Source organism: Perna viridis, chromosome 3 (genome assembly GCF_037379345.1).
Source record: "Perna viridis isolate PV_CMFRI_1.1 ecotype Kerala chromosome 3, ASM3737934v1, whole genome shotgun sequence".
Classification (NCBI taxonomy): domain Eukaryota; kingdom Metazoa; phylum Mollusca; class Bivalvia; order Mytilida; family Mytilidae; genus Perna; species Perna viridis.
Window position 1 is genome coordinate 18,757,007 of NC_142447.1, and position 15,389 is coordinate 18,772,395.

Here is a 15,389-nt window from a genome sequence, read left to right on the forward strand (position 1 = left end):
TTGATTTTTGTCCACTTTGGCTTGCCATAATTTTTACCGGTTGCAATTGATTTATTATACACTTGAAATAATTAACTTTAATGGAATTTGGTGGTTAAGCCGCTATAAAACATGGTTTTACCAAAGTACTGCCAAATGCCTGTGCTGTACCAAGCCAAGATCATTGCGGTGGTTTCTAACTTTCGTACTTTCCTTTATATTACCATTTGTCATACGGACTTTCCTTTTTGTATATTCTGTTTGACTATTGCTCCGAGTTTATCAGTTCGGTATTTCTTTTTACTGCCGTTTATTTACAGAAGTCAATGGTATCGTCGATTGTGAAAAAAAAAAGCAGTCTTGCAATTGATAAATTTTACCCTTCACTATCAAGTATTTTTATTAAGAGTGTTTTACAAACTCAGGTATTAATATTTTTTGTTTACAAATGTAATTTGTCAATCTTTATCTTTTTTACCGTACTGGTGCACCTGGTCCATGCTCCCAGTTTTTAGTTGAGTTTGAGTTGCTCATTTACTTTTGTTACTTTGTATGTATTATTTTAGTTACTTTATGTTCTTTGTTGTGTTTTCTGTCTTCCATGTCTGGCCTTTGTCCCTGGATTACATCTTTGATTTTCCCTAGAATCTTTGTTCCCTAGATTACTCTTCATATTATTTCAAAATAAAACATTCAGTCTCTAGAAGAACGGATTATTTCTTGATTTGTAAAAAAATGAATGATTGCAGTTAGTTGACTTTCAATTGTTTAGTGGTGAAGAGTACTTATGTAAATATAATTCTCTAGTTGATTAGACATTTTTTGCAAAAAGTATTTAACAATTGAATTTTGATGTTTCACCAGGGTGTAAAAGTGTTGACCGTAGTACATTTTCAATGAAGCACCTTAGCGCTTCATGACAAAAATGTGCAAATTGAAAAATGAATCATTAAATTTTTAAAATTTTATTTTAAATGTTTCTCATATTTTATTTTATCTGTACGTGAACGTCCGTGCAGGCGAACACCGTTTAGGTTACATTTAATTTAATTTCAGAATTGCATTACACAGTGATCAATAAAAGAAGTCCGGTAAAAGCGAGCATGGCTATAATAAATTGCTAGAAATGCGTTTCATCGACTCTTTAACATCATGTGTAAAGCCGATTATCCAATTAGGTTAGCGTGTTTTGATGATATGCACAATAAATGCAATTATTAACATGCAAATGGACGCTGTGATTACATTGTTTGCATTTAATATGATTCGAAACAAGAAGTTACAATTGTTTATGGAATTCTGTTTTAATACATCACTGGCATATTTGCTTAGTCACTGTAAAAGAAAGTCCGATATTTAATATAAATGTATATATAATCGTATTAATATCGGTCCACATTAAGGAAGAGGTATTTGCTGAAACATCTTTACAGGATTTACCCACCTGTTACTAAAAGCAGTAGTTAATTTAATTTCTACAGCGGGGCTTTTTGCTTTAAATAATAGGAGCCTTAGGAGGGCCATAGAGATACAATAAATATCTCCAATCGAAAAAAATATTCTCTTATTTAATGTCATTTTAAATGGCAAAAATTGCGCTGGATGTCCGATCTTTATGTTGTTCATTTTTGAATACAAACGTCCTAAAATTAAATTCCTGAAAAAAGTATTATGTATTTCCCGAAATAATGGAAAATGGAGAGTACGTCGAAAGAATTCACTTTTCTTTTACAATTATTGTTATAAAGTTCCCCTTTGCCTAATTTTTAGGTGAATCCGTAGGTGCACAGATTTGGTATCGTTCATTATTGCGTAATCCAGAATTAATCGCTACAAAATTCAGCGACCAATTGCGACCGAACGAAGGAACTTATTCAATGTAATTCTTTCGTACTATACGCTTATGCTAGAAGATGGTAAAACTTGCATATATTTTAATTGATCTAGTTTTGTTTGCTTTAACCAAACAAGGCGATTCTGCATGCCGATTTCTTCCTCGAACCGGTAAGTTCCTTTTTCATATATATCATATACATGTATTGATAGTCAAGGAGTAATCAAGGGAACCAAGTTTATAGCGGTAATCAAAAGAATGTAATCCAGGGACAAAGACCAGACATGGAAAACAGACATGCACAACAAAGAACATAAAGTATCTAAAATCATACATACAAAGTAACAAAAATAAATGAGCAACTTGGACTCCACTAAAAACTGGGAGCATGGACCAGGTGCACCGGTAGGGTAAGCGTCCTCTGCTTTTCTAGAAACACCCGCCGAGTTGCTCATAAAAAGTCAAGTCCGGGGTAGACAAACGAGGGAAGGAAAACTATGACCCGTTGAATAAATCAGTTCTCATGGTGCTCAAAGTAATGTATATAAAAATTAGAAATAACCTATTTCCGCCAAAAATTCAACAAAAGATTGAAATGTGCAAAATTATTAAATTTAAAAATTATTTTTAACGACACAATACATTTTCTACTACAGTTAAAACAAAATCTGGTTTCACAAATGAACTGAATATTCCATAGTTGACGAAATAGAAACGAGTTGAATATTTAGATCTAATCATGTATTTATATTGACTGTGGCAATGTACGGTGAATTCCGATTTTTTGGCGGTTTCTATCATTGTGGAAGTAATGAGTGACTTAAATCCTACACCAAAACTTACGAATATTGACTGTTGATTGAAGAAGTGGCAATGTACCGTGAATTCCGATTTTTTTGACGGTTTCTATCATTGCGGAAGTAATGAGTGACTTCAATCGCTACACCAAAACTTACCGACTGAAATGAAAAAATCGAAATGATAAATGCACCCGGTTTGTTTTGAAATAACAATTTTAAATAATTAAAGACTATATAAACAATATCCAGTAAGCCTGTTGTATAACATTAGTTTTTGAATTACCTTAACTTTAACTTTTTAAATATGCATGAGTATTGGAAAAAGAACTGAAGAATTTAGACCTGTCGAGGAGTTTTCATTTGATCGGGTTTATACAGTTGATAAAAATATTCTAGAGCTCCCGTTGTGCGTGTATTGCGTTATAAGTTTCAGAAGTTACGACAATAGAAGTGTGTTCTTTGAGAAACAAAATCTCCTCATTTTCATTTTATTATTTTGGAATCATTTAGAGGGTGATCGAAGGTCAAACAGGAGACCAAAAAGGGTAGAAAATTGCAAGAAATATCCAATATTTGTTTCTCTTACAGGACAATTTAATGGATGCCAGATACCTGTCAGAGGTGTTACAATTGTCATTCCTATAAATTCGTCCATTCAAATTTTGCAACCCACCTGTGAAAAATGTAACTGCCATAACGATGGAGTATCTTGTTGTTCGTAAGTACAGCTACTGTATTGTGTAATCTTGCCATCTGTCTCATGCCTCGTTGCCCAATTCCTAGTTTTTGAGCGTGATTTTATGAAACGAAAAAGTAAAGTGTAATATATTTTATTATATGCTTGTAGTTAAAATGATGCGCAATTGAAGGTACGACACCTAGAAGTTAAGATTTGGTCCAGGTGACGGTGGTAAACATTTAGGACTTTTCGCTCAGTTCATTTGTAATGTTAACCCCAAATTCGGGTCTTATGCATTAATTAAGAAATAATTGTTATTTTTTTCTTAATTTTATATAGACAACCCTGATTGTAGGTATCTTTGTGCCAGTGAAGTTTTGCTGATTTAGGGCCGATGGAAAATATTAAATATGTTCAAATGTGTATATTAAAATGCACTTGAAACTTTACTATGGTCTCGTGCCTGAAGCATGAAATCCTGCGGCCGAGTTTGAGAATTACCAAAACCACGCGATACTTCCATCGTGTATTATCGCCAATTTGAGCTTTATCAGTTTTCAAAGACCCCGATGTAGCAAACACATTGTCTACTATACCTGACAAATATGTTGTCGTACCAGCAGACAAAGCCCAAAACAACATTGTTTTTGTCTGCAAAACGTTTTACATCCAATGTATAAGTGATAAGACCTATACTGCTACCACACTCTCCAAAGAAGAGATTGCAGAAAATTATAAATATATGTTATGATAGTGATTCACCGTCTATGTACTGGATTCCTAAACTCCGCAAGAATCCAAGCAAACAACGTTTTATAGCTGGATCTGCAAAAAATAATAGTACCACCAAACCTCTTTCAAAAGGTTTAACCTCTATGCTCACAAGTGTCATAGAGGGTCTGCAGTCCTACCACAACACTTGTTACTCCCGTAGTGGTATTAATTCAATGTGGATCCTGAAATATTCGAAAGATCTTTTGGAGACAATCAGTTCAAGACTATTATCTGTATATAATAGCATTATAACCTTTGATTTTTCAACGTTGTATACTTCTATTCCCCATACTCTGTTAAAATCCCGACTTAAAACATTATTCATCGTTGTTTTTTCCATAAAAAAGATGGTACACCTAGATACAAATATATAGTTCTTGTTAGAGATTCCTCATACATTGTATGAAATAATTTCAAATCATCTTTCAAATATACAGAAGAAGATGTTTACAAAATGCTGGAATGTTTAATCGACAACATATTTGTCCAGTGTGGTGGACGTGTTTTTTCAACAAAAGGAACAAATTGTGCTCCTTTACGTGCTGACCTATTCCTTCACTGTTATGAGGCCAACTTTATAGCTGATCTGATCCGAAAGAAAGAATATCGTTTGGCTAGATCCATTAATCTCAGTGTCCGCTATATAAAAGACGTATTATCTTTAAACAATCCTTATTTCGGGGATTTGATACATTGCATCTACCCCTTGAACTTGAACTTGAGATAAAGCATACTACAGACACTGTGAAGTCAGCCTCATATCTTAAACTACACTTTTAAATCGATGGTAAAGGAAAACTATTGACTAAACTTTACGACATACGTGATGACTTTTCATTCAGAATTGTCAACTTCCCTTTCATCTCTGGCAACATCCCTTCAGCACCTGCTTATGGAGTGTTCATATCACAGCTCATACGTTATGTCGAAACTACGCGACTTTTTGTATCGCGCTAGAACTCTAACAAATAGGCTTCTGAAACAGGTTTATGTTGATACAAGATTGTATTTTATAAAGTGTCTAAAGTCTTGATAAAATATACCCACTTTTCTAGTATTTTTTTAAACATAACTTGAATAGCCCCCGAATTACTATAGGCGCTTGACAACACAAAATTACAGTCAAGTATACAGAGACATATAGGGTATAAACATACGTAAATATTCGAACTAAACCATTACAAATAGTTAAACGAAAGAAGATTGAACGAAGCAATTTATGCGTTAATTTTAGAAAAGAATGAAGAAGTTATAATTCTTACCTTAAACGGAGACGTATAAAACGGGAAAAAAGTAGAATTGAATTAAATATTACCCAGCTACATGAAAAAGATCTAAATGTTAGAATATAAGTAGTCACGCAAAAAATCTAATGATCTGCATCACTAAAAAAAGATATGTATTTGAAAATGAGACAATCTCTGGTAATCCAACAGTAGTAAAATATATGAGATTCATATGTTTTTACGATATGCCAGTCTGAATATAGTATTATTTTCCTTTCTTCTGTCGTCTACCCAGGATATGACTTTTTTATGAGCAACTTGGTATGTGTTTCTGAATTAAGCAGAGGACGATTACCCCACCGGTGCACCTGTTCCATGCACCCAGTTTTTTGTCCGAGGTGCTCAATTACTTTTGTTTCTTTGTACGCGTTATTTTGGTTATTTAATGTTTTTGTTGTGTTTGTCTGTTATCACTGTCTGTCTCTTTCCTTGGATTATGTATTATTTTACACATTTTTTTAGAAAAAAAAATTCTTGTGATATAGTATGTTGGATTAATGCGATACAATCTTATTTCTTTAATAGCGAAAAGAATGTGTTCTTTATGTGAATTATATCAATTTCTTTACAAATGGATAAGTGTGTATTAATTTTCCCTAACCCAAGCGTATTGATTAATCAAAATTTTATGTTTTGTAGAGTATACCCAATTTTCAAGTAATTATCTAGCTGTCTTTGTAGGAGTCATGGGAAATCTGAATAATGTGATAAACCTCAAAAAAGACTACATATTTTTATTTTTGTAATTAAGTTGTTTAGTGGGTCTATATTACGAAATGTGTAATTATTCATTTAAATCTGCCTGCTCTTAGGAGATAATCAACATTGAAAATCCAATAGATTCTATTGTATTTGAGTGGCATTTACAGAGTTATCTCCCTGAATTTTGAATTCTACAGTGCATTCTATACAATTTTTTTTATCTCCTATGAGCACAGGTTATATGAAAAACCTACTGTTAATTTCTGTTTACTAAAGCATTTTAAACAAGATATCAAAAATAAAAAAATATGTAGGCTTTCCAACTATGTATCACATTTTGCATGATTCTTAGCTGGAGTGCTACTTAATATATTTGCTTAGACGATACCATATAATTTCTTAAGAAATGAAAACAATATGTTTTTTACGTGAATAAAATCCCTCTCGCAAACTAAAGAACTAATTTCTCATTTACTACACACCATACCACTTTTTATACATACCATACCACTTTATATAAGTTCTACAATGCAAGTTGTGCAAACAATTTATAGAGTGTGAACGCTAATTTTTGAATCGTGTAACCGTTTCCGACATACTTCTATACTTAAATGTGTTGGGATTAATACCAAGGGTGACGGAGACAAAAAACGACCATAAATTAAATACGTAAAGTACATAAAGAAGGTTGGTCTACAATCAGGTAATTAAACACGATATTGTGAAAGTACTTTAATTTGTAAATACAATTGTCGTGGATTAGGCAAGAAACACAAGTTTGTAGATTCATGAATCGTGGTTTTGATGCTTTCAGTATACCCAACAATAGGATTCTCCTGTTCTTTGGGAATCAAATATCGTGGTTTGGTCCAAACACGAAAACCACGAAAATTGGTACCCTACGAACAGTAGTACTTTCACAGTTATAACATTATTAGAATTATGAAACATATAGTTGAATATTTCAGTTTATTTTATTTTTCCTTTTTTATCATTTTTGTAGACTATTCACTACCCCAACAGATTTCCCGAATGACTGCAAATTAATATATGACGGATGCAAACCATTTGTAGTTAAGAAGAACGATGAAACGGTAGAATGCCCTGTGACTGGAGGGGTTGGATAGTTTTACGTCAGAGGAAACTAGTTCTTATCAGAAACAAATGAGATTAATAAATAAATAAAGCCCTTTTGATCAAGTAATTATATAAAAAATACAATAACTTTAAGTAGCTGTCTTTGTAAGAATCATGCAAAATCTGAATAATGTGATGCACCCCAAAGAAGGCTACATATTTTTATATTTGTAATTAAGTTGTTTTATGGGTCTATATTATGAAATGTGTAATTATTCATTCAAATCTACCAGCTCTTAAGAGACAATCAACATTGAAAATCCAATAGATCCTATTGTATTTGCATCGCATTTACAGAGTTATCTCCCTTAATTTTGAATTCTACAGTGCATTCTATACATTTTTTTGTATCTCCAATGAGCACGGGTAATATGAACAACCAAATGTTAATTTCTGTTTACTAAAGCATTTTAAACAAAATATCAAAAATAAAAATATATAGGCTTTCAAACCATGTATCACATTTTGCATGATTCTTAGCTGGAGTGCTACTTAAATTGTTTAAGAAATAAAACAATTACAAACAAAACATATAACGGAAAAGCAAGTAAATCATGATAAGGACGAGAACAAATGTTCTGGGGACCACGACTAGACCAATAATAATAGTAATAATAATGAAAAAACCCAGACAAAACAGCACAAATAACATTGAATTCCTTACGAAAAGAATAGACACAGAAACAACAGAATCAATATACAACTCGGACTCCATTTATAACCAGGTGTATTGAGTAGATATCCGCTGATTTGCTCATTTGGTATTAAAGTCGAGTTAAAACGAAAGCTGGAAATTACAAGGAAACTGGTCTCACGGAGAACATGTTCACAGCATAACAATCAACGTGTTCATGATGTCGAAACTAGACCTTTTGAACTGAATTTAGTCTTGGGTTAACTATGTCTTGTTCGAATTGCTCGTTTGCGAGATGTTTGGCCCGGTTGAAAATACTGTGTACCTTCGGTACAAAATGCAGGTTTTGGTATTACGTATTAGCTGGGATATAAAATCCATACGCAGGCAAGGATTTCGACCATTTTAAATGATACGTCATCGCGTTTATCGTAAGGTTTAGTCTCGATTCTTCCTCCGTAAATCACGAATAGTAGATCAAGATATGAGGCATAAAAGAAGGCTTTCAGTTATATCAAGGGCCAATTGACACGGGAATGGTGGGCAAAATGCATTGAGTACTTTTGTAAATTTGGAAAGAAAAAGTTGCCAATATTAATATTTGTGAAATAGCCAAGATACCCCATATGAAAATTCCTTTATAGAAAATAGTATTTGAGTAGAAATTTAAGTTGTGGAGAAATTTTAGATTTTTATTGACCAATATAAAATATTTCAATTATTGATTCCAAAGCCCTACATGCATTTTAATTGAAGGGTTTGTCTGTTGGTCAAATCGTTTATCTGGATATAAGGGAGCATTCCTCTAAAAAAAAAAAAAATACGCATGTATCATTCCAATTAAGATATGGAAGTTTCAAGTTTTCGCCAAGTGTTACACTTTTTTTCCTCCGGTCTATGGTCATTTGTAAAATTTGTCCGTATGAAGCAATTTGCAGAAGAAAAGATATTGGTATTTATACGAAAATGATCATCAAAAATAGTTAGACAAATAGACTGATAGATATAAGGACAGATTGACACGTCCTCCAAAAGATGGGAGTAACGGGCATAATCTGTCATTGAATCCTTTTGTCATGAATCTAAATTTAGAAAATAACTCTTGTATATACTTTTAAAAGAGGAATTGGCTTAGTATATGCTGTCAGTATACACACATGCTTTACATATTCAGTAAGGGAATATATTTAGCTGAAAATATAAAGACCATTTCAGTGATAAGTTTTTTCTTAACATATTGATGTAAAGGTAACGACAGAAGTACATAATACATGTAACACAATCCAGGTTTGGTGTAACATGTAATAACGGTATATAGAATGCAGCAGGCATCAACTTTACCGAAAGTCGTAAGTGTTAAATTGATCGGAAGTTATGACGTCACCATGCTATATTCTGTTGTGAAGTCATTACTCTTGATCAACTTTACAATTATGATTTTGTGAAATTGACACCATCTCTGGTAAGTATGACAGAGATTTGTTCATACTTGATGGCATCGGAGGTGCTTCAAAACAAAATGTTACTCAGCCTATATCAATGTCATCAGAACAACAACACTCCCCCCATTCAAATTTGAAGTAACCCATGTTGACATTAAGGAGGTAGACCTAGGGTAAGGGACACAATTCTTAAAATCATTACAAGTTTTGTATTCAGCATTTTACATCAATCTTATGTAAGCATCTAATAAACTTGGATTCATTTTATTCTGCTTCAAACGTAAGCTTGAGAGGCTTTGGTGAAATTGAATATGATGTAAACATATCACTGACTTCATGAGTTATGTCCCTTACCCTAGGTCTACCTCCTTAAATATGGCTTCTTCTCAATATAACATCACAGGCAAAATCGATGGACATTTCTTTTAAGGAGCACTCCAGCTAAGAATCATGCAAAATGTGATTCATTGGTAAAAAAGCCTACATATTTGTATTTTTGATATTTTTTTTGAATTGCCATAGTAAACAGAAATTAACATTCAGTTTTTCATATAACCTGTGTTCTTAGGAGATAAAAATTGAAAAGAATGCACTGTAGATTTAAAAATTAAGGGAGATAACTCTGTAAATGACACCCAAATACAATAGAATATATCGGAATTTCAATGATGATTTTCTCCTAAGAGCAGGCAGATTTGAATGAATAATTACACATTTCATAGTATAGACCCATAAAACAACTTAATTACAAAAATGAAAATATGTAGCCTTTTTTGGTGTGTATCACATTTTTCAGATTTTGCATGATTCTTACAAAGACAGTTACTTAATGACATATCATTACAAATGTTAGCATCGTTCAAGTTACATCGAAGTTATTTCATAATAGTGTATTCGGGTTAACGGGTAAAATGGAGTTTTGACATTAATGGTCTGAGTGTTCTAAGTTGTAAAATTCAGTTATCCTTATCCTCTTTGATACCTATGTCAGAGGTTGTGTCCTTTGGGTACGACCGTTGATCGGTCATCAACAATTTTAAAAAAGTACATTGCGGCATGGGAGATATCGTAGTTTCCCTTTTAAATGGTCCGGTTTGTCTTGTTGTATGTTACATAAAAATACCAATTATATATATTGCAAATTTCAATATGTTGTACACGTGTCTCATCAGCGGGTTGTCATCAAATAAAGGTAAAAACAAAATTACCAAACACTAATCCGATTCATAATCAAGTCAAGTCCAAAATAAATCTGGCAAAATAGATGTTTGTTTGTTTGTTGGTGTTTAACGTCCGAGCAGCAATATTTCAGCTATATTCAGACGATGAACATGGATGATAAAATTAACATGAAATGATGATGAAATGAAAAAGGGATGGGACACAAGGACAATGGGGTCGACAAATTTTGATTGCCACTGGAAATAAGGAGAGGTGGGTAGGGTCGGGCAATTTGGGCTCCTGTGGCGAAGCCCTATGGTTTCTACTCCGGGAGAATACCACAGTAGGGTTCTTTAACGTACAGGGAACGTGGCATCTTTCCCAACACGGTGCACCACTATGGTTTGCGCTCAGGTATTCCGTAATATAGCCTGACAACTCCAGCATGTAACACGCCAGGGGTACGGCAAAATAGAAATTACACCACCGGAGCAGTTGGTACCACAATTGTCCTGACTTGGTTCAGGCACTTAAATCTAGGTTTTACAGCGTCTGTTTATTTGCTGAACCTCCTTCTTCCATTGCGGCGTGACTAAACCAGTGGTAATTTTTACGTGACGACGTTTACTAAAACATTTGACTCTTCGTGGTATTTATCCTATTTTCTTATACAGCGTTACTCTTCCAAACCCTGTCAAAAATCCACAGAACCCACTTTTATTTCTCATTAAAAAAAATTAAGTACTTCTCTTTTTAAGAATCAGGCAAAATGTGTATAAGATGTAACATCTGAAGAAAAAACACAGAGATTTTATTGCATTATCCAAGAATTTATTATTCATAACCTCTTAAAAATAAAAAGTGTTTGTCAAGACTGCATTTTAAGATATAAAATAGGTCAAATTTAGTTGAAATGCACTAGGGAAAATGGCGGGGAAATTTTTCCGCACCTTTTCCCTATATAAGCAGTAAAAATAAATCTACGTCACAGAAGCTTTAGAATAAATTAAAATAGCCTTCTGGTTGTTTTCCAGATGTATTGAATATTGGCAAAAAAGACCAAATTTAGGAAGAAATCATGTGCCACCAATTGCCTGATTCTTAAACAGAATGGTACTTAAACTGTTGACCACCACAAATAAACTAGTCTTGGTTTGTCTGTTGGTAGTTGCACTTTTTAGATAGATAGCATATGAAACTGACACTTTGCAAGAGTTATCGTTTTTGATTTGGTTGATTTCTATGGAATATAAAGACGTGGTTATATCAAAAATACAGATCTGAATACAGGAAGTGCTATAAATCGTTCAGTAAAAATAAAACAAATGAAGACTCAAAAAAAAGTTTGTTCGATGGCTTTTTCTTCATTCCCCTTTTTGAATTACCTCTTGTATAGCCAGTGTCTATATATATCACATGTAGTGGTACTGAAACCCTTAGTTAATACTAAAATTTGTGTCAAGAATGAATTAGCCTATTTATATTAAGATATCTTAACACGAGAAAACATGTGAAAATGGAATTATAAAATTGGAATACATCACTAACAAACTGTTTAATCATTCTAAAAAAATAGTTTTGGTCAATTATGTGTATAATCGCATTAAGTACTTGTTCTTATATTAAGAATTAATCACAACTTATGTAACAGTCGTTCACCAAATGTAAACTGCTCCTATGTGCATTGAAATATTCTATTAAGAGTATAAAGCTTCAATTCATCATTTTTTTTCATAGGGCTATTCTTGTACATTCATATTTTAAACAAATTCATATAAACGATTTGTTATACGTTACGTTCCGCTTCAAGTCAATTTGTTAATGTCGGTGTTCCATATATTTGATTTCTTTATAATTTCGCCGGAGGCTCGAGATTTAAACGTTTTAATCTTTTGTCTGAAGACATTGTATATTCCGCTAGAATCTTGGTTCCTTTGATTACTTTTTGTAGAAGTGTCTTGCATAGAGAGAACAGAAGTGAGGAATAAAAAATACAGTTTTATTTGGAAATAATTCCTTCCAATGGAAATGCTGTCTTGCGTATGTACGATAACTTTCTGTTCCCTGTGAAAATGCTTTCATTTTTTTCATTTTTGAAATTATTTGATTTCTTTATTATTTCGCCGGAGGCTCGAGACTTAAACGTTTTAAACTTTTGTCTGAAGACATGGAATATTCAACCGCCTGCAAAGCAAATTCAACAAATTTACAAAAAGTTTGAAACTGAAGGAGTAAAAAAAGAATTGGAACTATTTTATCGATAAGATTGTACACTGCCTCAATTTTATTTTGTTTTAGTAAACCAATCAATGCACCGATTTTTTCTCCTTCAATTCCAATAACATAAGCCTTATTGACCAGAAAATGCCCAATAAAACTCACCGTTTAAGGGAATTCATTTAATGTATCATTTGCGTGCTAATGCTAAAAACGATATGGAAAAACTTAGATTTATTCAAATTTTACTAAAATGCTTTTAATTTTTCGACTACAGGCTATATAAGTTTTGAAGACACAAATACTTTAAGTACGTCATCAATTTTATGCAATTTATTTTAAGATCAAAATATTAATCTAAGATTTGTTCTCCGTTTAATTTCGTTTCCGGCATGGCAGTGAATGAAAATGTTTGTTGAATATTTTCTTTTATTTCAAACAGATCTATGTAGTTCAATCACTTTTCGGTATATTGTATTAAAAAAAAAATGCCGGAAATTGCAGAAAGAAGTTATTATGTTAAGTGTAATACTTTTGTTCTACATTCAGTTATTCAAAAGGCTTTTTCCGTAATTTTAATTGAGACTGTGTTTTATTATTTTGACATTATCGCTGTATTAAATGCATTTCAATAAAATAATAGTTTTGTCACCTTTGTAGATTATTTATCACCCCAACAGTTTTCCCTGATGATTGCAAGCTAATTTATGACGGTTGTGAACCATTCGTTGTTAAAAAAAACGATGAAACAGTACTTTGTTCTGTGTCATGAGGGACAGGATAACCCGAGAGAAAGGAAAATGGTTTGAGTCTGCAAGAAATAAAAATTTTAAAGCCTCCCCTCCTATTTTTATCCGACAAAAAAGTAAAATATTTCAAAATTAGACCATTTGGAACCTCACAATGTATTATTGTATATTTTGGTTTATTCATTTTATTCTCTTCGATAACATTAAACAAAAAGAAAAAAAAAACATGTGCGCGTTAAGCCAAGTCTTGAATTCGCCATGGAACTGTGAATTTGTTTAGTTGTTTTTCAAAAGTTTGAATATCTATTATTGACATTAGATGAGGTCGATTTGCTTAATATTGATCTAATAGAATGCTATTGACCCATGATGGCCAATACATATTTAACTGTTCATATAAATTATACGTGTTGAATGAAAGCCTATCACAACTGTTATAACATGCATACGCACAAACTTACATGGTTATATTTACTGAAACATTTAAAACACCTATTAATTATCTTTAAAGGACTTAAAAGACCTTCGAAATAATGTATGATTGTTTATCTCTACCTATTATCTACCAAGTACCCTGTATCTTGTCCATTTACAAAATTGATAATATATTTGAATTAATTGATATTTTGTTTAAATGTTAAATTAAACAGAATTTTATTAACATGTGGCTTTTCATATAACTCTTGTTCTTAGGAGATAAAAATTATATAGAACGTACTGTGGAATTCAAAATTAAGGGAGATAACTCTGCAAATGGAAAATTTAGATTATCTTCTAAGAGCAGATAGATTGAAATGAAAACTTACACATTTCATCATGTAGACCTGTAAACCAACTTCATAACAAAAATAAAAATTTGTAACCTTTTTAGGGGTATATCACATATTACATATTACTTAAATCATGCATTGTTGTGACGTCAACCTATTGTTTTAACGGTGGATTCTTTTTTACGAATCAACGGTGGACAAACAATAGACAAAACTTTCCAAAACAACTCAGTGAGTAGTTTCTAGAAATTGTAAGCCGTTGTTTGATTTATCAGTACGCCACTAATTACTAAAAAAGTTCAGTCATTTTATTAAAGTTTACTTCTGAATGTATATCCGCAAATCTAATTTGGGTTTCCGATAGTCTTTTCGCCACTTTTTAAACTGTACACTTCGTTTGCTTCGTATTGATGACTTGCGATTTCAAGAACAATAATCCATTAAGACCGTACATGGTACATGTATGTGCGTTGCAGCTGTTGGTCGGAAGGAAACCGTTTAGATAGGTTTTTCTTTGTTACTTGGGTGTCTATTGCATGTACCCGAAGCATTTTTCTATCGACCAGCGTGCTGGACTGAAATTCAAGAAAAAATAACTAATACAACTGATCATTTTATAGTTAATTTAATCAAAAAAGGTAAACTTAAATTAATGACTTTTTCGAGAGAAACGATAATATATTTTTAAATACGAGAAAAAAAACTGCCTCAGCTATTCAGCTATCTTTCTCTCGTTTTAGGTTTTTAAATTCTAACTGCTAAGGCAAAAAAAAAAGAAAAGAAAAGAAAGCAAGAATGGTAGTTTCCTTTTATCAAGACAACTTCAAGACTTTGTGTATACTATTTTCATAAAACAACTCGAATCCCTGTTCACGGAAGAACAACCGACCGACCACACCTATATCGTTATACTATTAAATACCTTCACATGAAAAGGATATTCATCCGCAAATAAATACCTAACGAAAATAATAATTTAAAATATGCAAATAATGAAGAATTAGTCTTTGAGAAAGTCAGACAAAATGGGAAGAGTTTGAAACATTAAAGTCAAAGAAATCTTCTCTATTTGAAAGGAACATTTTTATCGCTGCATTACCGCGTAATTGGTATTTTTTCAATAGAACATTAGAAAATTGCGGTTTTGGAGAACTTTTCGTGACATTGAAATGTTCATTTGCAGTGCATATTAATGAAATTTCCATTCATATTCACAAGAAAAAAA

The 15,389-nt window shown here is 32.4% G+C and overlaps 1 protein-coding gene and 1 long non-coding RNA gene across 2 annotated transcripts; both read left to right on the plus strand.

Annotated features, from left to right (window-relative positions):
- The first annotated feature begins 1,802 nt into the window (after window positions 1-1,802).
- Window positions 1,803-7,250, plus strand: LOC148621312 (beta-microseminoprotein-like). Its single transcript, XM_088575489.1, has 3 exons — window positions 1,803-1,983; window positions 3,202-3,331; window positions 7,058-7,250. The coding sequence occupies exons 1-3, from the start codon at window positions 1,893-1,895 to the stop codon at window positions 7,179-7,181; spliced, it is 345 nt and encodes a 114-aa protein (XP_088431615.1). The 5' UTR covers window positions 1,803-1,892; the 3' UTR covers window positions 7,182-7,250.
- A 5,050-nt stretch (window positions 7,251-12,300) lies between these two features.
- On the plus strand, window positions 12,301-13,482 carry LOC148621313 (uncharacterized). Its single transcript, XR_015920847.1, has 2 exons — window positions 12,301-12,468; window positions 13,306-13,482. It is a non-coding gene; the product is annotated as an uncharacterized LOC148621313 (long non-coding RNA).
- Window positions 13,483-15,389: the final 1,907 nt, after the last annotated feature.